Raw genomic sequence first — 23727 nt, forward strand, 5'->3', positions numbered from 1 at the left:
TAGTAGCTGGAAGCTCTAGAAAGATGGTGGCCCAGAGGGAGCCTCTTGTACCAGGAAGCACAGCATTACACTTATTTTTGTTTTTAAGTGGTTATTTGCTCAGCCTCAAATGCACTTTTAACGACTTAAGGCACCAATCAAGTGGCTGCTGTCAATCCTACCTGTAGCCCCCAACTTATGACTGTTTATCAACAGTCAGCACATGCTGTTGGGTCCCAGGAAGTCCTATTTGCTAACTCAGCCCTGCAGCCCCCGAATAGGGAGGACAGTGGCAAGACCCTACTGTTGCCCTGTCGCCCCCACTCAGATGAGGGCTGTGCTTCCAGAGCCTAGGAATGTGTATTATCCCCTTTCTGTTATGGCTATTGTAACTTTTCGGGTACTACACTGGGCACCAAATTTGTCAGACTTACACAAGACAAGGTAAGGCCAAGTCCAAGGACTTCCTGATTTGACCAATAAAGATACAAGCTGACTCACCCTGTAGCATGCCTGCACTCAAATCTCGAGTGCGTACTCTCTCTTTTTCATGTTTATCAACAAACTCTTTACTTGCTTGCCTTTTTTATCTCTACTGTTTATTACTTGGACGGTGAAAAGGATAAGCTGAAGGTACCAGCTTCCCACGATCCTTGTCCCACATGCCAAAAAGGAAGACACGAAAACAAAAGCACAAAAGCGGCTGGATGACTGTTATCGCAAGTTGTGAGTTGCAGGATAGATCCCCACGGCTGAGGAGCCTCATCTAGCCTGCAGCTGAGCCGCCTTAGACTTGCAGCTCTATTCTGAAGGAGGGGTGGGCAGAAAGCCCCCTACCGCATTAGAATCCAGGAGGCAACGATAAGCTGCTGCACGAAGGTCTCCAAGGGGAGAAGAGGGGGCGAGGGGAGATGGCTCGGGGACAGCTCCTTGTAAGCCTCCCTATTCTCCAATCTGCTATTTATCTCATTATCTCATCTATCGTTCTTTTTTCAACTTTAGTTTTCAAGCCTATTTTTGTTCATTTATTTTGTTTTCTTCTTTAAGTTGCATATTGCAAGTAGTTTCTTTTACTTTCGGTGTTTATTAGCCTAATGTTTTAATAATTGAGTCAAGTGTTCTATTTCTTCTCCGAATAGAAATTGTATTCCAGAACACTTGCTTTTTTAATGATTGTTCCCATTAAATCTCCTTTTAGTCTGTGAGTTCATATTCCCCCTGGGTTGGCTGGGCTACTACGTCAGGCAATGCATGTAGAGGATTAGCAAACAGTATCCAAGTGTGCGGCCGGCGGGGCACCAGGGTAGAGAGCTCTGGGCAGCAGAGAACCCATCATTCCCCACCCCAAAACACAACCCTCAGCTCAGAGCCCCTTCCCCTGTCCTGAGGATTTCACCAGCCCTGCAGGTTGGCAAGGGAACATACGGGTGGCCTACTGCCCAAGGTTGGTTAGTTAGCACCTCTTTTTCTCAGATCCTCAGCGCACAAAGCTTCAGAACAGCCCTGATTTTATTTACTCTTGAGGACATCTGGACCCCTCTGAGCTGCCAGAGGGTGACAGTGGGGCAGCCCCGTTTCTTCTGAGGTGGTGGGGGAGGTGGGGGCCCAGGAAGCATGCATAGGTGCAGATCCAATTCCAATGGTGCCTCCCCTAATCCACCACCACCCCCAACCTTCTCCAGGCCAACCTTCCACCTCAGAGGTCTTCTGAATTTCTTATTTTTTATTTTTTTAAGGAAGTATGGTTGAACCCAGGATCTCATACATGGAAAGCAGGAACTCAACCACTGAGCTTCACTCGCTCCCCAATGAGTTGGCTTTTTCATTCGTTTGTTTTGTTTTGTTTTCAGGAGGTATCGGGGATCGAACCTGAGACCTAGTACATGGGAAGCCGGTGCTCAACCACTTGAACTACATTCATCACTGCCCAGTTTTCTCCACTTCTTGATGTTTTTCCCCTTATATAATTCCTCAATTAACTAATTAAGGAAGAGTAACAACATTTACAATATTTAATTCTAGAAACTTTTTTTAGTCTTTTTATCTTTAAGGATTTCTTGCTTTCTTTGATAAGTCAGATTTCTCCAAAAGTCTACATTATTGTTTAATAATTTTTGTTAGTACCATGAGTAAAATGCTTTTTAGAATTTTATTAGTAACTTTTGTTGTTTCCCCTTAGGATATTTATATTGAAATGGCTTCTTGTAGCAGTTTGATATGGTTATGAATTCCAAAAATAGGTATTGGTTTATGTTTGTAATCTGATCTGTACCTGGGCATGATTAAGTTATGATTAGGACATTAAAAGGATGATAAAAGGCACGGCAAAGAACAGAGTTGAGGATTTCTGATGTTGGAGTTTTGTTGTTAGAGTTCGATGATGAAGTCTTAAGCTGGAGCCCCAGAGAAAGGGACAGAGCCATTCGCCTGATAGTCTACAGCTGTCCTTGTGAAGAAACTAGGAGCTGAGCCCAGAGGAACTCAGGAAGCCTGAACCCTCGCAGATTTCAGCAGCCATCTTGCTCCAACACGTGGAAATAGACTTTGGTGAGGGAAGTAACTTATGCTTTATGGCCCGGTAACTGTAAGTTCCTACCCCAAATAAATGCCCTTTATAATGCCCAGCAGATTTCTGGTATTTTGCATCAGCACCTCTTTGCCTAATACACTCCTTCACTAAAATATTCTATTAATTATAATGGTTGACTGATTAACTGTTTTAGATTACCTGAAAATGCAATCATATTAATTGCAGATAATTTTTTTTATATTAACACTTATTTTGACTTAACATTTTATCCCATTAACATAAACTTCAAATGTGGTTAAATTGCATCTTTGGGTTTGTTCTTGACCTTAATGGAACTGTCCAGCAGTCGGTATGAAGTATATTTGGTCTGACAGTTTGAATTAGAGTATCTTAATCATGGTATTAAAGTACTTGCTTGTATGGTGATTTTAATCAAAAGCAGATGTCAAATATTATATTTTTGGGGATAAACCTATGCTTCTTTTATTTAATGTTTATTAGAACATTGAAAGATTTCCTCACTTTGAACCTTCCTTGAAATCTTTACACTTGGGAGTGAATTCTTCTTTTAATAATATTCTTGGATGTCATTTATTGTTACTTTAAAAAGTTAATTTTTGTCAGGTTTTAGTATTAGAATTTGTTTTATAGACAACTTTCTAAAGATAGCTTTCCTTTTTTTCTTGTGTTCTGTAACATACGTAAGTTATAAATTGGGGATGATCTGATCCTTTAAAGCTGAAATTTTTCTGTAGTAAAAATTTCTGAAACTGGAATTTAGGGAGGGAAGTTGAATGACTTTCTTGGATTCTCTATTAGACTATTCAGATTCCCTACTGTCTTATGACTTCTATATTAATTCCATATTTTTCTAAAAAGTTGTAGTTTTACTTGCAGTAATGTTAATCTAACATTTTTAACTCCTTAAAAGCTGATCATGTCTTTGTGACTTTCTATTTCTTGATTAGATTTTCCAGAGTTCACCAATTATATTACTATTTTCCTCTTCAAAGCAACAGTTCTTGGATTTCTTTACTAATGACATTGCTTTAGTATATATATAATTTTTTCTTTTTTAAAGATTTATTATTTATTTCTCTCCCCTTCCCCACTCACCCCCCCTCCCCCCGCCAGTCGTCTGCTTTCTGTGTCCATTCACTGTATGTTCTTCTGTGTCTGCTTGTGTCAGCGGCACTGGGAATCTGTGTCTCTTTTTGTTGCATCATTTTGCTGTGTCAGCTCTCCGTGTGCATGGCGCCATTCCTGGGAAGGCTGTACTTTTTTCATGCTGGGCGGCTCTCCTTACAGGGCGCACTCCTTGCGCGTGGGGCTCCCCTACGCAGAGGACACCCCTGCGTGGCACGGCGCTCCTTGCGCACATCAGCACTGCGCGTGGACCAGCTCATCACACAGGTCAGGAAGCCCTGGGTTTGAACCTTGGACCTCCCATGTGGTAGGCAGATGCCCTATCCGTTGGGCTAAATCCGCTTCCCATATATATTTTTTTAAGTAAGAGCATAACTACAAATTTACTTCTGAAAATTAATTTCAATGTACATGATTTTTATTCTATGTATTCTCAGTTTTTCATTTGCATTTTGATGATAAAATACAATGGACTGCATGCTGTAAGAAAGAAAATAAGCAATATGCTATAGGGGCAAAGAGGAGGTAGCATTGAGGTGGTCTGTAAAATAGCAATAATAATAATACATATCTCATAGATTTGTTCTGGGAATTAAGTGTAATGCATTAAAGCAGTTAGCACAATGCCTGGTACTTAGTAAATACTAGTTATCAGTATTATCATTATTTATGGACTAAAATGTATATCCCCAGCACCTAGGACATGTCTTAGTACAAGTGTTATACTCAATAATATATTTATGTATTTTAAATATAATAAATGAATGTGCTTCAAACTTGTAATTCCCGTATTTTTATGTTCAAACTTCAACTCCACAGCTTCTCCAGCATACCTGTCCTTCTGGGTTTATAGTGCATCCATTTTCCCAAGCTCGAAATCTCCACACCTTCGGGTCTTGTTAAGGTTTCTTTGATATGTACTTGAGCCTTCGTCCTGCCTGCAATAGGCATAGTTTGGTCCCCCTGCACCCCTCGCCTCTGCATATTCCTCCTAGGTGGCCCTGCTTGTTCAACTCCTCCCATTCCAGTCCTCCTTCCAGTTGTCACAGTGCTCTTTATGAAACATTTACTGGTTCTGTCACTCACCTGCAGAAAAACATCTGCTGCTTCCATGGCCTCCAGGGGGATACCTGATAACACAACACAGTAGGCCCTTGTGGTCTCAGGCCTCTCCCAACCTCTCCCTCCAGCCACAGTAGACGTCTCACTAGTCCTTACTCCCACGCTCTTCCATACCACCTACCTTGGCATTCACTCAGCAGGTGTTAAGCTCCTACTCCACCTGCCAGGCCCTGAGCTTACCTCTACAAATATGCAAATGAATTGTCCCTTCTATCTAGAAAGGCCTGCGCCTACTTCAAGCCCTTCAAGGCCCTAATCTTCCCCCTCCCCAGGTTAATCACTCCCTCCAGTTGTGCATAGCTCTGTTAGCACTTTGTGGTATTGGAAAAATGTGTTTCTTTAGCCGTCCTCCCTCATTAGACTCTAAGCTCCCCATGGGCATGCAACCCCATCTTTGGAATGGCTTAAGCTGCACAACACATTAGGTCTTCAAGCTACATCAGAGAGAGAGGAAAGGAAGACACTGTCTGGGAAGGCACTCCCTCATGCATATTTTTTGCCTACCTGGAGAAGGTGGGAGGCAGCATCATTGAAAAGCAGTTCTGTTTAAGCTACTGCTGGAACTGGGAGAGAAATGGCACCACATTTAGCAATGAATAATGGAGCGGCTTCTTGTGCCCCTGGACAGCTTCCCCAACTGCATGATAGCCAGTATTAGCAACTTCCTCCTGGCCTACATAGAGAAACTCAGAATGTCAGGTTCAACCCCCAGTTCCAACAAGTAGCCCACTCTGTAATGAAGGTGGGAGGTGGCTATGGAGATCAGTCTGTCAGCCATGCCTAGGAACTTTCTGTTTCCAGAGTACAGACCTATATACCATATTTACTTGAAAAGCATTGCTATTTTACTTGTCTTTCCTCAAAAGGAAGAGCTCATTGGTCTGGAGGCTTTTCTGTAAGACTCTGATTTAACCATCAACCTGAAGTCCTGGCCACAGACCCTGAACAAGGAACCTTAGATAAAACATGCCACAACTTCTAGAACATATCCCACCATTTCCAGATCAGGATCAAGCTGGCTCTCCACCACTTCAAGAACTGCCTCATTTTGGGAGCAGATGTGGCTCAATTAATTGAGCATCTGCTTCCCACATGGGAGGTCCCAGGCTCAGTTGCCAGTGCTTCCTAGAAACAAGGACAAAACAAGCAAAACAAAGGAACCAACTCTGGCGAGTCAATGTGGCTCAGTGGTTGAGCGCTGGCTCAATTCCCAGTCCCAGTACCTAAAAACAAACAAAAAAACTGCCTGTAGTACTGTAGTACTAGAAATTATGAAATGGATTGACAGGTGCTGAACCCCAATAAGAGCTGAGAAACATGAAATGGATCTATTAGAGTGGTAATGTGTAGGATAGCAATATATTCATTGGGCCTGGGATAACTGGCCAAATCAAGGATGCAACAATGGGAAATAAACCAAAGACTCATCTAGCAATTTGGAATGGCCATTGTTAAGTATGGGAAAAAATTCTTCAAGAGTTGGCACTATGGCCACATTCAAAGCAATGGGAAAGTGGCCAGTGGATAGATTCAGTCATAACTGAAGCTTGACCATCAGAAGCTGGGGTCTGGAAGACAGTAAACCAAACAGCTGGGGCTGGGCATATGAGAAGGTCCCATATAGGTGATGGGAGGATTCCTGGTCAGGAGACCTTCAGTAACATAATTCTAGACAGGTGTAGGGTCAGCATTTTAAGTGGGGTAATTTCATCAGGATCACAGCCACGAGAATGGAGTGTTTAGGGAGGACCAACCTGGTGAGACAAAAAATCAGGTCCTCAGGATTACAGAGTTGGCAATGGGAGCAGAGAGTCAGAGAGCCACACATGGCATACATCAAGTCTTTTCCCATCCATCCCCAACTCTCAGAACTCTTCTGGCAGGGCTTGGGGCAATCTCCTTTGTGACTCACCTGCGCAGGCACTGGCTCACCACAGGAGTACTCGCCTTGCTGCGTGGGTACTTGGCTCACCACGGGGGCACTGGCTCACTGCGTGGGCACTGGCTTACCACACAGGCACTTGTGCAGGCACTGGCTCACCACACAGGCACGCTTTCTCTTCTTCTCACTAGGAGGCCCCAGGGATCAAACCCGGGTCCTCCCATATGGTAGGCGGAGGCCGTAACACTTGAACCACATCTGCTTCCCTATAATTTATCTTGATGCAACTGAAGGAAGGTTGGATGTAGGAGATTCTAGTAGACCTATGGCTGAAATGGGAGTTCTCATCTTGTCTTGCATGCACCATAAAACTCTTTTGCAGAGGTGTCAGTTAGCTGCATTTTTAAAGGTACAGGCCCTAGAATCAAATGGTCTATGTGACTTTGATAAAATAACCTCTTTCCCTCAGTTCCTTCACCTGTAAAATGAGAATTGCATGTTTGTTTTGGACCTGTTGCAAGGATTAAATAAATAATCCACCACAAAGTGCCTTTAATGCAGTTAAGTTCTCAGTAAATATTGGCCATTACCAGGAAGACATTCACAGAGTTCCACTTCCACTTTTAAGGTACCTTAACAATTTCTGAAGCAAAGCAGGGAACAAATAAATATTCGCCTCCTATAAAAGTTTCCATCTTGACTTGAAAGTCATGTCTCAATTATTTATGCAATTATTTGGGAAAGTAAAATTAACAGCAAATGCTGTATCTAGCTCAGTGACCTCACACCATCCAGATTCACTTTAAAGACTGAGTTAAGTAGGAAAGAAAAGGAAAGGAAGTAGGTGGAGAAGCAGGAAAGAAGGGAAAATAAGAGACAGGTGTAACCATATTGTAACTCAACAAATATCGTCCACTGCCCCCGTGTGGAAGTAAAGGTTTTGAGGCTGGGCCTCAGCTTCTTACTCAGGCCAGGGGCTACATCTTCTTTAATGGCAGAGGCCTTAATCCAAACACCTCATCCCTCAATATGCAAAACAAATTAAGAGCAGGGCACCATTTAAAAACCACTCCTCTGTGGCTGTCTTGTAAATTGAAGAAAAACGCCCACTTTGCACATGGACGACTCAGGTTCATTGGAACCGAGGCTCTCGGCTGAGGTCAACCCCTGAAACGTCGCAGCTCAGCCCCCAGACCCAGAGAGCCCTCCCTGAGGCACAGACACACACTCCGCTTTCAATATAAGTTTCCTTTTATTTTGAAATTGAAACATCGGAATAAAGTGGTTTATGGCTGAAACAACCTTCACGGGAGAGAAATCTGGAGTGTTCATCCATCAAAAGAACAAACTCCGAAAGTCTGAGCCAGTGGCCCCGCCTCCCCAGAATGGGGTAGAGAACACACTGAAGGGCGGGAGGATGGGCACAATCAAAACCGGGGTGGTAACAGCTGGCAGATTTCCAATAAGCACAATTTCCAAAATTGCCCCAATTACAGTATCAAGTAGCACTTCCTTTTAAAAGCAATTACAAGCAGGAGTACCCCCCACACCCGCCCCTCACCCTCACCCTGATTTGCCTTCATAAAAATAATTTTCATTACCCTGAGTAAGTGACATCTAGGGACGGAACACCAGTTCACTTTGCCTCAGGGGTGGGTGCTTGTTTGGCTTATTGTTTCTGGAACCAGGATTAAGATTATGGAGAAAGGGGAAAATCCAAATGGTGGTAGAGGATGTCTATTCATTATGTTAACTCATTACCCACTGAAATTCATTAACACCCTTTACATATAGCAGTGAATAACAAAAAATCTGTACAGAAATGTTATAAGTGGTCTCCCAAACCTCATAGGGAAATAGTCGAGTTAAGCACCCCCAACATTCACAAAGCTTTGGGGTCGGGGGGACTGAAGTTTCCTGGCTGGGAGGGCAAAAGAGGTGAGAAGCACAGGTTCTGGCAGGAGTGGGGTAGGAGGTGAAGCAGGCCAGGGGCAGACTGTGAAAGCTGTACCTTAGAATAGCATGTTATCTTAAATGAGTGAAGAAAGTTGCCAGAGTGAAACTTATTTATGGGGGAAAAGAAAAAGAAAAAAGTTTGGGAAATTAAAACAATCCAGTGGTTACTGGAAAATGTCTCCCTCTTTTTTTTTTTTTAATTTTTTTTTTTTGGTTTTTTTATTTTTTATTTTTTTTGTTTTTTGGAAAGTACTTTTAAGGTAATTATTTTTTTCCTTTGGAAAAAGAAATCTTTCCCCCCCCTAACCTAAGCAAGTGGAGTTGCCACTACCTAATTTATCTCTATTGTTTTGCTAAGAGGTAGATAAAAAAAAAGTGAAACAGGGCTTCTATGAGGAGGTCCGTTAGAGGGCGGGGAGGGGCTGGGACAGCCCATGGAGCTCCTGGACTACAGAGATGGCCCCAGCCAGTCCAGAGGACCTGCCCTCGGACTCTCAGGGCCAAGGATCCTGCTCCACCTCTTCTAGAGCCAAGTGTCCCCTACAGACTGAAAAGGGTGCACGGATCAAGGCAGAGGTCTCAAAGAAACCCTGCTGGCCTCCCTAGGCTTCCTGACTGGGGGTCTGGTGGGCTCCAGGCCAAGCCCCAGATCTCACCTCCAACCAGCCCCCTCTGGCGGAATGGTGGAAGGGAGGAGGAAAATCCTTTGCTCACCATCTGGTCTAACACAGCTCTAGCAGGTGAGAGGGACAAGCAGGAAGGAAAAGGGTGAAAAATGGGCCCCGGGGGCAAGAAAGGCAAAAGGGGGACCTAATGGCCAGCCCGCCCAACCCATCCGATACGTGGGGTGGGGGGTGGTCCTGGCAGGCCCACCTGTTCCCCAAGGACAAACCTTTTGTGGCACAAGCCTCAATTCACTTCTCCTGGCTGGGATTCATTCTATGGGATTCAAACCCTTATGCATGAGTCCCTGCCCTTGGTTCCAATCTTACTGTAAGGATTGAGGTAGTTAATCCATTTATACTCGTAGCATCCATCAACCTGTGGTTACTCAAAACACACGCTCCCGAGGAGCTTCCTGCTATTTCATTTAAGAAAAAAACATATTCTTCCTTTACTTCTGTTGCGTCAGTCCGGACTCAAGCACACCAAAGCACCAGCAGCGGCACCGTCACCCTGCACCCAAGGAGCACAGGGCAGATGAATACTGGTTGGGGCTCTTGCCCTCACCCTCTAAATCCACCTTCAGTCATGAGGCCTCCCCACTGTCCTGTATCCCGATAAAGAAGCCTTATGTATCCAAAGGAAAGAAACTGAAGTTTTCAGCTGGTGTTACTCTAAGTCTGAAGTCAAGAGAAATGTTCTGCATCTAAATCACTGAGACATTTGGAAGGGAAATGGCTTTTATGTCCCCTGGCAGGAGGATTTTCCTTCAATTTTCCTGCAATTACTGAGTCAGGCTGAGCTGTTTTCCTTCTACCCGTTTTCAACAGGCAAAAACGGTGGCGTGGATCTCACCAAATGCTTCAGGGGAAAGAGGAGGAGAGCCCCCTCTTCTGGATGAGAAGAGCAAGGAAAAGGTGGGCTAGAGGTGCCGGCTTCTCTTGTGACCCAGGAAGGCCCAAGGGGATCCTCTGGGGCTCTGCGAGGTAGTTACACAGCACTGCTGTTGCCCTGTTTGGCAGAAGGGTACGTCTGGGGAGGGAGGAGGGGAAGGCACCCTCAAGAGCTAACTGATGGCCCTCCTCACCACCAGACTGCCAGGACTGAAGGGAACTGTGTGGGGCTCTCTCTGCAAGGGGGCAAGGGGACTGCGAGCAACCCCACGGGAGGTACGTGACGACTGGCAGCCCCAAACGTCCCCTCCTTCCCCAAAGTGCAACCAGGAGCCCTCGGGACCCTACCCCTTGGGGCAAGTACCACTCCCCAGTTCCCCAGGAGCCTCAGAAGGGAAGGGAATTGTCCTTAGCTCACGCTGCCTCCGGGAGCCCTCCTCCTCCTCTCTGACAGCCCAGGTATATATGTTGAAAGATGGCTATTGCTTTGATTCAGAAATGGCCTCACTTAGCCTCTGTCTTTGGCACAGAGGAAAACAGACACACAGACTCAACTGGAGTGTTCCCTCCAGCGTTCTCTGAGTTTTACATGGGGTCTTTCCTGCCAGCAGTGAGGCATAAAGAAGAGGACACCTCCCATCTGTCCCTGGAAGTGGAGAGAGAGCTCTTGGAAAGGGAAAGAAGTTAGAAGGACCGGGAGGAGGGGGGAAAAGAGTAGAAGGGCAATACAAAATTCCCTGTCCCTAAAAATGGCTATCTCCTACCCAGACCCCTCACAGGAGCTGAGCCCACAACTCAAAATGAACAAGGCAACCAGACCCCAGCAGGGATTAAAGCCATGGAGGTATAACTGACAGATGCAGCTCCAGAGTAAGTCAGTGAGTCAAACCATTTTGGTTTTTAATGTGTTTCAAAGAATTAAAAATATATCCTTAAGAGATGGTCTTTTCTTAAAAATATATATGTAGCGCATATATATATTTAGAACACAAGTGGTTTTTTTTTTAAAGTTGTTATTCTCAAATCTTCTTATCCAATCTTCCAAGTGCTTTTCACTATAGCTTATTATCTCACCAAGGACGGGCAAATGGGAAGTACTGTGCAGGAGGGCAAAGAGTCGCCCAAACACAGCCTGCTTGTCCAAGGAGGATCCACCAAAATAGGTCCTTCATCCTGCTAAACCTTAACCATCAAACCATACTCCTGTTTGATTTCTGGTAGTGTAACTTCCCCAATTTTCCTGTTGGGCAAAGGAGAGCGATGGGTGGTCCCTGCCCAATCTAAGTCAGTAAAGTCTACAGTCCCATGCCACGTCTCCTTAAAGCTGGTCTTTCTGGGAGCTAGATCAGCCAAAAGAAAAGGACGTGGGCTTAAGGTGTGAAGGGAGCAGGATCCCAAGGAAACTGAACACTGCAACAATCACATTTCAGGTACTGTGGGATTTATTTTCCTTTTTCCTGACAATAGTTTGAACCAGATATCAAAGCATGCTTGCTGCTGTAAATTCACTTTAAATCACTAAATGGCCGATGTCTGAATGTTATCTGCTTCATTTTGCTATAAAGCATATATACAGAGCCAGAGATGGAAAAGTAACTGGGAGACCCTTTTTGTGGTTAGGACAGGTGGGAAGCTTTAGTTGTAATTATAGCGGCCCGATATCTCTATGTTTTCCTTCTTCCTTGTCTCTGGGCTAGACAGTACTAGGGGACTATGAAGGAATGGCATGGGGAGAAAGCAATTAGACCATGAACAAGGCAGGAACCTGTTCCAGTCACAATGCACCAGCCTGCCCCTCCTTGCCACACACACCACCCGAAATCAAATATTCCCTAATTTGGGTCCACTTTTAGGATCAATCAGATCAATTTAAAGATAGGGAGACAGAGGGGAGGCAATTGTCTGCGTACTTCTTTGCACCTTGGTCTACAGATATAGACCAAGAAGAAGAGCAAGAGTGGATTGAAATGAAACAAAAGAAAAAGCAAGAAAGATAAAGCAAGCAAGAAAGAAAAGCATTGCAATGACAAACCAGGTGGACCTCTCTGAGTGAGAGGGTGGCCTTGTCTTTCTTCCATGAATGGAATCTTGGCTCCCATATTTTTGGACAGAGATATATTTTTTAAAGTGTGTATTTTTTAGCTATTATTTCTCTCCTCGATAAAACGGAGGCAATAATTAAAATATCTCAACAGCTCCACCAGTGAGAAAGACTGGCTAGGGGTGCCCTCTAACCAAAAGCTCACAGAGGGGAGGCCAAGGGGGCCCATTGGTGGACACTGCTGTTTTGCCACTGGGGGCCCACGCTTTGCTGGGCTTTTTAATTCCATCAGGCAGGATTTTCCAGCCAGGGTCTGCAGTCTGGGACTCTGGTAGCCAGAGACCAGTCAGGTGAGGCAGCTTTGCCCCCTGGGCCCTCTCAAAGCCTGGGCCTCCCCTCTCAACTCTAGCCTCCTCCCAAGGCACCCGGCCACCACCTTTCCCACGGGGCCTGTTCTCCATAGAGAGTTCCTAAAGGGTTACTGGCTCATGTTGTAAGAAATTATGAAACATAACTTTCTCATTTTTCCTTTTCATTAAAAAAATAAAATATTCAAGACTATCAGCTTCTCTTTTGCTTTGTTTTTTTTCTCTTTTATATAAAATATCAGCAAGCCGCAAAGAAAAAAAAAAGATCAAAAAATTAAAAAGGGGGAACCAAAAAGGAAAATTGCTGAGGTAACTTCATACCTTGAGGTAGTTTACTTCGCGCACAGCATTGCCTGACTCCGCCCACACGTCATGGTTGTCATGTTGTTACTGGTGTTGTTGCAATGTTGGAAGGAGGGGAACTCCATGCATGGGCTTTTCCACATGCAGAGAGGCCTTCCTCCCTTCCCAGCACACTTGATAGAATTTTCCAGGGTAGCTAAAGTGTATCACCTAGCTAACATCCACTGACAATCCGTATATTAGGAAGCAAGGTCTAACTTCATTTAACTGATGGCTGCTGAGTTCCACAAGGGATAAACTTCAAATAGAATCTTAAATTGAGCCTGGTAAATTAATAAGTTAAACTTATTTACACCACTGTGAATAATGTTGTTGCTATTTTGAATTTTGTTTTTTAGACATGCCTTTTATTATATCAACAATGATTTGTGGAGAAAGAAGCCATCAGTTAAATATGCCCCTAGGATTAGAACAGAAGCAGACACTCCCCAATTTACTGAATATTCAAAATATTTGCCAGGTGATGAACTTTAGCTTATCGGGAGCTCAGGGTTGGGTTCCAAGTCCCACCACCACCAAGGGAACAGTGCCGTGGGGTGGGGGGTGGGGGAAGTGCCCTGCAACCCCTACCTCTGGGAACCAGCCCTTATGGGAACACGTGGGCTGGGGTGAGGGCACCGTGGCAGCCTTTGGGGCCACTCAAGTCCTCCATGGAACAGAGACTTTATCAAGGGGAGTTAGCGTCCCCTTCCCAGTGCTCACATCCAATCATTAAAATAGACTTTAAAAAAATATAAAATCCGCCTGAGAATGATGGGAATCAGGGACAGTGGTCAGTCCCTACCCCAGTGCGTATTCAGTACCACCCACATGACATGGGACCCATCTGGTTAGAAGGAAGTGAGTGGGGCAGGGATAGAATGGGGGACATTTTTAATTATTCCAATTTTTCAATATGGTGATCTAGAATAGATCAGCCACAAGGGCACTCCTTTTAAACGTGGATTACTATATTTTAAATATCTTTCTCCCCATTTCTTCTCCATTCTTATTCCTTGCTGTTCCTATTGGTTGGGAATTGAACTAGAGCCAGTGGTATATCTTTTCCCTTAGAATCAACATTATAAACAAAGAAATGCATTAGTTCCCATTCTTCCTAGTAGTAGTAGAGATAAAATCATTAGTTTAAATATAGGAGGAGCTTATGTCAGGGCATGAGAATGTAAGTATATAATCAAATAAACCAAGTAGGGAGAGAAGTTTGGAAGGTTTTAGAGGCAAGAAGCAAACCATCATCCTTTGAGGCTTATTAAAACACCCCTCTACATCTTTTAAAAACTTGAAAGGAATTTTATTTCTCTTCCCACTGGGGTCTGACCTGTCCTTTCAGTGGCCTGGAGGAGTTACTAAAACAATCCACGTTTAAAAGCACCCTGAGCTAGAATTTCAATGGCGACACCCCAAGGGGTGGGCAGTGTTGGGTCAGCAAGTAGGGTGATCGAGGCTGAGAGATCAGGGTTCCTCACTGGAACGTCTTTCTCAAGTAAGTGGGCAAACCTGATCTACAGTCCCGCTTAAATGTCCCCAATTCCCACTCATTCTCAGGCCTGCGTTAAGAGTGCGCTCTTGATTTCCGCCTATTGTCCTGGAGTTGATGAGCTGCTTGGTGGCTGGTCACTTCCTCCGTGCCTGGGCCTGGTTACTCTGTCCCTTCTGGTGCTGCTGCTTAACCTGAGCCAGGATGTCGCGGATCTTCCGCTGAGCCATCTACAGAATAAACAGGTGAGAGGGAGGGAGTGAGGACCTTCAAAGGCAAGGAGACAAGGGAAGCGGACATGGCCCAATGGATAGGGCATCCGCCTACCACATGGGAGGTCTGCGGTTCAAACCCCAGGCCTTCTTGACCCGTGTGCAGCTGGTCCATGCACAGTGCTGATGTGCGCAAGGAGTGCCCCCCCATGCAGCGGTGTCCCCTGTGTAGGGGAGCCCTACGTGCAAGGAGTGCACCCCGTAAGGAGAGCCGCCCAGTACGAAAGAAAGTGCAGCCTGCCAGGAATGGCACCGCATACACAGAGAGCTGACACAAGATGATGCAACTAAAAGAAACACAGATTCCCGGTGATAAAGATAGAAGGGGTCACAGAAGAACACAAAGCGAATGGACACAGAGAGTAGAGACAACTGTGGGGGGGGGACGGGGGGGGAGAGGAAAAAAACAAACAAAGGCAAGGAGACAAGAGGCCATCAGGAGGCAGGCAGACAGCCAATGGAACAGGGCACACAGGGCCTGGCAGAAAGTGAGGTTAGGGTGACCTTAGATTATTTCTCTGTCTCCAAGTGGACCCTGAGCAACTGATACAGCAAGTATTGGAGGAAAGGAGGGAAGAGTAGGAAAAACTATTCATCAGAATTTAAAACTCGACAAAGTTGACAAACATATGTTTCTCAACTTAAAATGGAACTCCTGGAGTTTCCAGGCACAATTATACTATGTGTTGTCAGAAGGTCATAAATTAGCAAACCTCATCAGAAATCTATTATCCAGAAAAAGGGACAGAATGCCCAGATATGACTTAACAAAAAAGCAGTGAAATGAATAAGTTCCATCAATGCCTCTACTCTCTCCTTCTTGAAAGTCCCTTCCCAGGAATAAAGTTGTATAAGATAAATCAACTGTAAAATGGGATGTGCTTCATAGGAAATCACAAAAACATCTCCTTTCCATAAATTGATGGTGTCTTGGTTTTAAAGGGGAAATTGGACTAGGTTGTGGGAATTATGAAGAATCAATAATCAATATTTACATTAGCTCCTATTCTGTCAGCCCCATGCTTGACGCTTCACAGTTTATTTAATCCTCATTCAGATAAACTAGAATTTCCCCAGTTTGGTGTTAAATACATCCTGGTTCTGTGCATCCTTGGATATATCTTTTACCCTTTCTAAATCTCATTTTCCTCATTTGTAAAATAAGGTAAGAGTGGAGAATAAGTTAATATACACAGAACATTTAGAACAGGGCTTGGTGTATCATGAGCATCCATACTGCGACTCATTATTACTACTCAAAGGGTCAGAGGAAGTTATTTATCCAAGGTTACACAGGAAAGAGGCATAGGTGGGATTTGAACTTGAAGCCCTCTGGCTCCAATACCCACGGTCTCAAGGCTGCTCCACACTACCCTGGGAGCCAAAAGCCCAGGGTCTAGGTTAAAGATTTGTGTTTGATTGCTTGAGCAGCCTCAGACAGACCACAAGCCTGCTGAGATTATACAAATATAAGTGGTTTCCAATCCCTTCCAGTTCCAACACTGGGAGATTTTATTTTAGGAAACCTGTAGTTTTTTGTTTTTTATTTTTTTAAGGAGGTACCAAGGCTTAAACACAGGGAAGCAGGCACTCAACCACTGAGCTACATCTGCTCCCCAACGAGAGGTGGTTTTTTTCATTTGTTTGTTTTTTTAGGAGGCACCAGGGACCAAACCCAGGACCTCATTCATGGGAAGCAGGCACTCAACCACTTGAGGCACATCCGCTCCTCCCCCCACCACCCCGTTAGATCTCAGTCATCATTTCTCTCCTGAGTCTATGTTTGAGCATCCTTGCTGAAGTACAGCAAGATTTGTCCCTGATAATTGATCTACTTTTCTAGGTTCTGGGGTTTACCCCAATGCTGAGCATTGCTGATTGGCTCATAAGTGGCAGTACCAAGTTCGGGGAAGGGGATGAGAGAGAGGATGGCAGAACAGGAACCAGGGATGGAGCAGTCATGAGAAAGGAAAAAGGGCCGTACTACGAGGAAATCTGCAATTCAAGGTATTATCATTACTGTTATTATTCTAAGAAAAAGACAGGTGATGGCTGATATCTGAGGAACTCAATTTCCTTTCTTATCCAACACAAAAAGAAGTTAAAGAAGGACTAAGGTTGGACAACAGCACAGACTTCTAATATAATAACATATACATATAACATGTAATAATTATGCCATATAATACATATATTAAATATGAAAGTTGTCAATAATCCTTTAACCTAGAAGGCCTTAAGAGAGAATAATTTATCTCAACACCCCACTCCTACCCTGGAAAAGAGGGATGGCCCAGCCCAGGGACAAGTTGATGCAGTCAAGGTCACACAGGTCAATCCCTTCAGTCTCTGCTCCTCTCACAGCCTTGATGCGGAGGGTCCTACATACCTGGCTGGCATAGAAATGCCCAATGATCTTGACAATGACTTGGTCGTTCTCATCAGGGGTCTGGTCTCTTGGCACCACCACCTCAGCTGCTGTCAAATTCTGCAACTCGTTCACCTGCAGGGTGGTATTTGGAGGAGGAGCAAGAGGCGGGTGACCCCGTGGGTAGAAACTGGAAGGGTTAGGAGCTTGGGGATTAGAATCAAGTAAATGGGAAAATCAGGACTCCTAAGGTTGAGGCAGAGGAGGGGGGAATTTGGAGGTGGGGCCCAGTATTCAACCTGCCCCTCGTGGCTCACCGTTTTACCGCCTTTGCCAATGACCCTGCCGGCTGCTGATGCTGGCACCCGGATATGAGTCTCCAACTTTACTTCTTCCTTGGGGCCAAAGAAGTTCTCCTCCTTGAGTTTGCCATAGATTCTTCCCTGAGCCTGAAAAGAGGAGGTAATTGTTAATCAGCTGCTTATATGGATGTCAAAAGGGGAGGGTGAAAAACACCAAGTGCAGCCTCCAAGTCTAGCTAATCCTTCCCTGGACCACAGGCCCAGCCCACCCTAGGTGGGTCAACGATCTAAGCCAGGTGCTATGAAGGGGTCCTTTTGCTCACTTGTAATACTGGGGACCCTGGGTGGAGACTATTTTGAGTTAAAAATTTGAATAAATATTTTCCAGAAGACAATTACGAATTAGTTTTATGGGGCTTGGCTTGCTTGCATTTATTTAAACATATCAATGACTAGGACTGACAGCCCTGATTGGCAAATAATGAAGTCATTTAAGAGGGCAGGCCTGATATTCCAAAGAGCTGAAGCAGCTGAAGTCCCATGTCCCTAACCATGCATGGGCCGTAAGTGAGGTTAGAGCTCTTTGGCTGCCTTATCAGAAGCTGGAGAACCCAGGGATATATATATTAAGGCAAACAGGAGAGAAGAGAATCTGACATCAAAGACCTTCCTTAGCAACTAAGGCTGAGTGAGAGGAAGAAGTCCTAAAGCTGCTTCTTTCCCATATTCCTGTTGCACTTCAGGAAGTTAAGAGAAGACTGGAAGTCAACACAAATTTTTTAAGTTTGGTGCCAATTTGAAAGCAGCCTTGCAGCCCTATATCCTGTGGGGAAGGCTAAAAGATGTGACACGGATGTGTAAGTTAACGGAGAATTGCCCCAGCATTTTTCCTGCGCTCCTGCTCAAGTCCCCAACCTCAATTCCCCTGTGTCCAGGTTGGAAAAACAAAGTCAGAACCTTGAATTGGGCCTCTGGGGGTCCAGTGATGATGACCATTCGAACTTTGGAGTCAGGCGTTTCAGGAGGAGCAATCTACAAAGCAACAACTGGTCAAACAGCGCCCTGTATGGGCAGACTCCCCTCCCCGTGGGCAACACCTCCAGTTCCCCCACCACCTCCCTCACTTCCACTGCCCACTTCTGAGGACAAGGGAGGGAAGAACAAAAGCCACTGTACCCCAAGGTCGTTGCCACTGCATACCAAACTGTTCTGAGGGTACAGGTGGTCAGTTAGGAGGGCCTTGCTTCAGTAACATTTTCTAACTAGGGCTCCCTCACCCCACTCCCTCCCCATCTCTTGGGGAGGTGTCCTGCCAGGTGACAGAGGTCCAGAAAGGGCAGTGACTATAACTTCCCTGAGGAACAATCCGCTTTGAAGACCACGAAAGAGGAAGATATGTGAAATTCAACAGCACCTGTCTCACTATGTCAGATCCTCCACCTTTCTTCCCAGGTGCCAGGAAAAGTGAAAAGACTAAATTTAACACTTACTTAACAGCTACTATGCACTTGGCGCTGACTGAGTCAGGGGCTTTAGCTGTATTATTTCACTGCCTCATGAGCCCCACTGTACTGATGAGGAAAATGAGGTCAGGTCATACAGGTCTTTGGGGGTTGAGGAGCTGGGGCTGGAATTTGAACCCAGGTCAATCGGTGGCAGAACGTGAGCTCTTTCTACGCCCGAACACTGCCTCCCTTCCTAGCCCGCAATGAAGGCACTCCACCGAGGTCCAAGCAAGGTCAAAGGCAGAGGGTACTGCAGTTCCACAGGGATGAAGGTCCCTAACATGAGATGCTAAAATCCTTCTGGAGTTCTCAAAACAGCATGTGGAAACAAACATAGAGCAATAGAAAAGCAGGGTCTCCCATCCCAAGAACTGAAAGGCCGACAGAGCAGATCACCTTGATGGAGGCACTGGCGAACCGGGAGAGCTGCTTGATGTGCTGCCCCTTCTTGCCAATGATGGCACCCACCGCCTGGGCAGGAATGAACACTTGTACCATCTCCTGCTCTGGAGCCTGCTGCCAAGACAGGGTATGTTACCAAGCAGCCCCACAGGGCAGAGCCTGAAAGCCTCCCACAGCCCTGCCTTGTATCCTCAAGGAGGAAGGGGATGCAGGCAGCACCCAGCCACCACCCTGGACTGGCAAAGGACATGGCAAGCTCTTCAGGTGTACCTCTGCCCAGTGGGGCTAAAAAGAAGAAGTTAGGCAAAAAAAGGGAAAGAGTGAGGGTGCACCAGCATCCCAGGCTGCCCTCTGCAGGTGTTCTGTGGTCAGCACCAATGGCAGGGAGCAATGCAGAGAGTTAGGCCCCTTTAAGGGAGGCCATAGATGGGCCCAGGGGCTCCCCATAATAGGACTTCCACCTACCATAAAGGAGCTGTAAGGGGTTGTTCCGGTGACACTGCTGGGAGGTGGTGGGACTGCACTGGATGAGGCTGGGAAAAGACCTACAGCTGCCAGGTTCAGGCCAGGGATCAGGTGAGACTGCAGCTGGAGAAGGAAGGTGAGGAAAAGGCTCAGCTCCTTCTGACAGGGCCTGGACGTCCCTTAGCTGTGTGACCCAAGCTGAACCAGGAGGGCAAGTGCCCCAGGGGCAGTGGGCCAAGAACAGGAGAACAGGTTTTGTTATTGCACAAAACCTGCCTGACCTTGTGGTCCTTACACATACTCACATACACCCTTAGGATGTGGAGTTAAACATTATATGGTATTTCCAATGGACTAAAAACTGGCAACTCCAACCACAAGAGCTAGCCAGTTTTATACCCTGAGCAACCTTTCCTCTCTGATTTTTCATTCCACCCTGACAGAGAGTATCCACTCACTTAACTCTGTATTATAATAACCCTGTGATGCTAAAGAGTGGAAAGGAAGGCAGATGTCCATCTGGCTCATAGTTCTTGACCTTTCTTGGCCGTATACCCCAACCTCGCTTCCCTTTAAAAATCTGATGAAAATCATGGACCCTCTCCATGTACATATAAACACACATTTTCACATAATCAGATTACAGGCCTCAGAAGTCCAAGCTTATTCCCTTACTTCTATACCCCAGGAATCCATGAAGACCAGATGAAGAACCCCTGGTTCCTTACATAAAGTAAAAGGTAGGAGCCCATTTCTAACGAGCTGAGGTCCAAAGCATAGCTTGTCTAAGGCCACTCAGCACCCGGCAGGCATGTCCGCACCACCAGCCAAACACCGGCTCCCACCTGTCTATTGTGTAGACCCGGAAATGTACACAGATGGGCACTGCTGGGCACGGCCGAGCACTCACACTCATAGCGGCCACGTCGTTTTCATAGGCCTCCCGGACTTTTTTCATGATTTCCTGCTCGGCCCTGCAGCAGTTCTCAATGGCCCCCTTCACGGTGATGGTCCTCTCTGGGTTGTACAGGGTGAGGTCCTGCAACCTGGGGGGTGGGGGCAGTGTCAACCTTCCACTTTGAGGCCAAGGGCACGCACTGCTGTGAGCAAGGACCTAAGACCCACTGAGTGGCAGCACCACCACCACCCCCAGAGGCTGTCTAATGCCTGGCTGTCTCTGGCCTTCATTTTCCCCAGTTTGGAACCAGGGCAGGTGCGCGGTGCAGGGAAATGGGAATATCCAACGAAACCCTTCTGTTTCACACAAATCCAATCCCAGAGAGGTTTTCATCACTGGCCAAAGCAGGAAGGAGGCTCGTGACTGCAAGCTTCCACAATGGCTCTTAGCAATTCATTTTCCCATGCCTTTTTGGACCAGAGCGGTTTCTTTGCTCACAGATAAGTCTCTGAAGAAATGAAGAAGCACAGTGCTCACAAAGAAGCTCGTTCATCCCTTAACTCAGTTCTTATAGGGAGAAGCATCTGTTCTGTCCTCAGAAAAAGACTGTCCCCTCCACATGGTAGCAGAAAGGCCTAAGGCCCCAAGCTCTGGCTCCCAGGTTCAGGCTCCCTCCTTGAGGCAGAGAGGAAGGGAAGTATGGTGTGGAAGGCAGAGGTCTGTAGAATTCAAACAAGAGGCAGCACCCTAATAATACCTCCCACTCCATGTGGCAGTGATATTAGATGAGCTCCAGCCCTTCTATAGGTAAGGAAAATGCTCTTTACCACTTCTTTGGCTACTGTCCTTCAACTGGCAGAACTGCATCTAATTTAAAGTGGCAAGTGTTAAGACTCAATGAAATATTGCCAACCCGAGCCCCCACGGGCCTGCATGCACCCCTCTCATGCACGGGGAAACAGGACAGAGCCTTACGAGGAGATGGTGATTTTCGTCTCGGTGTCCTGTTCCACCTTCTTTAGGTTACGCCCCTCCTTGCCAATCAGACGCCCCACAAAATTATTATGGGCTAGGATCTTCAGGGGAACTTCGTCAGCCCTTGAGAAGAAAGAGGAAGAATTAAGGTGGCCAAGAGCTCCTTAAATGGTGAATGACATTGAGACAACTGTCATGCCACTCAGACACACGGTTTCCAGGGAAAAGCCTCAGGGCAAAAGTATTAAAAGATTACAAAAATCAGCAGATGAGTTGTTACTTAGGGATAAAGAGGTGGGGAAGGAAGAATAGATCAGATTACAAACGGACACAAGGAAAGTTTTGGGGGTAATGGATATGTTCATTATCTTAATTGTGGTGCTCCTTTCACAGGTAAACATACCAAAACATATCAAACAGCATCACCTGAAGAATATTTACAGGTTACTCTATGTCAATTTTAACTAAAACTGTAAAAAGAAAAAGAAAAAGAAAGAGAAAGCACAAGCCTGCAAAGGAATTAAGTGGATTCTTTACAATCACTGTTTTCTAAGAAAAAAAACTTAATTCAAACAACCATCAAGAAATAAGGGTTTGGCTAAATTAACTATGAAGGTCATACAATGGAATTCTATGCAGCTATAAAAAGAATGGGAGGAAAGCAGACTTGGCTCAACTGCTAGAGCATCTGTCTACCATATGGAGGGTCCAGGGTTCGATCCCCAGGGCCTTCTGACCTGTGTGGTGAGATAGCCCATGTGCAGTGCTGCCACGTGCAAAGGAATGCTGTGCCACGCAGGGGCACCCCCACATAGGGGTGCTCATGCGCAAGCTGTGTGCCCCGCAAGGAGAGCCACCCTGCATGAGAAAAGCACAGCCTGCCCTGAAGTGGCGCCACACACACAGAGAGCTGATGCAGCAAGATGACGCAACAAAAAAGAGACACAGATTCCCAGTGCTGCCTGATAATGCAAGGGGACACAGAACACACAGCAAATGGACACAGGGAGCAGACAACCGGGGGGGGGGGGGGAAGGGGAGAGAAATAAATAAAATTAAATCTAATAAAAAAGAATGGGAGCAAAAGGATGTGGCTCAAGCAGTTGGGTACCTGCCTACCACATGGGAGGTCCCAGGTTTGGTTCCCAGTGCCTCCGAAAGAATAAGGGTTAAAATAGCAAGCTGACGTGACGGGCTGGTATGGCGAGATGACACAACAAAGAGACACAAAGAGGAAATACAATAAGAGACACAACAAGCAGGGAACAGAGGTGCCTCAAGTGACTGGGCATCTCCCTCCCACATGGGAGGTCCCGGGTTCGGTTCTTGGTGCCTCCTAAAGACAAGTACACAACAAAAAGACACAGAGAGCAGAGAGCGAGAACAAACAGGGAGGGGGACGCATCTTAAAAAAAAAGGGGGGATTCTTCAATCTGTGCTGACATATGCACTAATATAAAAAATGAAAAAGCAAGCTATAAAGAGAATGTTCAGGATGATCCTATTTGTGCACAAACACATATATGCTTATAAGTGCTTAAAATTTCTAGGAGGGATGTGTTACTTGTGGGACGGAAGAAGGAGGATCTTGTTTTTCAGTTTATGCCTTTTTGTTCAATTTTTAACTATGTCCCTATATTATTGCTAAAAGTTCCATGATCAGTTGAAGCCTTACGTTTTGGTATCCTTTGCCTCTTTATGCATAATCTCTAAGATCATCTTACAGGCGGAGGAGCAGCCCTCGGGGGTCGAGTGCACGCTGATGGCCTTCTCGGCTGCACCTGCGTTCTCCTTCCTGTGCACGTCTATCCTGAGAACCACAGGAAAAGGGTGGTTAGCCGTCTCTGATGACATGCAGGTCTTCTGGGTCTCCCCCCACGGTGCCTCAGTCAAAGGCATAGAACCTGCTCTCCTTGGAACAAGGTTTATCAGGAGCAGAACTGGGAAATGCAGAGGGAAAGTCAGGGAAATAGACCCATTTGTTGTTAGAGATTCTATATCAGACCTGGCAATTTTCCAATCAGGAGGTGGGATTAGGGACAAGAACTCAGTGTAGCCATTGCTATACCAGCCTTTGGCTCTAAAGCTACATATCCCCTTGAATTCTGTATGTACTCCTT

At 45.7% G+C, this 23727-nt stretch overlaps 1 protein-coding gene across 2 annotated transcripts in view; it reads right to left on the minus strand.

The window, feature by feature from the left end:
• Nucleotides 1-11044: 11044 nt before the first annotated feature.
• IGF2BP1 (insulin like growth factor 2 mRNA binding protein 1) overlaps nucleotides 11045-23727 on the minus strand; it is a 41525-nt gene continuing 28842 nt past the window's right edge. Inside the window, exons 7-15 of one of the 2 annotated variants that reach the window (XM_058284028.2) lie at nucleotides 23283-23417; nucleotides 21608-21730; nucleotides 20645-20780; nucleotides 19735-19857; nucleotides 19264-19380; nucleotides 18320-18394; nucleotides 17378-17509; nucleotides 17082-17195; nucleotides 11045-14650 (exon numbers count right to left, since the gene is read on the minus strand). In XM_058284028.2, coding sequence (XP_058140011.1) covers nucleotides 14558-14650; nucleotides 17082-17195; nucleotides 17378-17509; nucleotides 18320-18394; nucleotides 19264-19380; nucleotides 19735-19857; nucleotides 20645-20780; nucleotides 21608-21730; nucleotides 23283-23417 — 1048 coding nt within the window. In that variant the 3' untranslated portion in view covers nucleotides 11045-14557. Of the gene's footprint in view, nucleotides 14651-17081; nucleotides 17196-17377; nucleotides 17510-18319; nucleotides 18395-19263; nucleotides 19384-19734; nucleotides 19858-20644; nucleotides 20781-21607; nucleotides 21731-23282; nucleotides 23418-23727 lie in introns of both variants that reach the window. The other variant, XM_058284027.2, reaches the window with a different exon arrangement.

Source organism: Dasypus novemcinctus, chromosome 21, assembly GCF_030445035.2.
Source record: "Dasypus novemcinctus isolate mDasNov1 chromosome 21, mDasNov1.1.hap2, whole genome shotgun sequence".
NCBI classification, from domain to species: domain Eukaryota; kingdom Metazoa; phylum Chordata; class Mammalia; order Cingulata; family Dasypodidae; genus Dasypus; species Dasypus novemcinctus.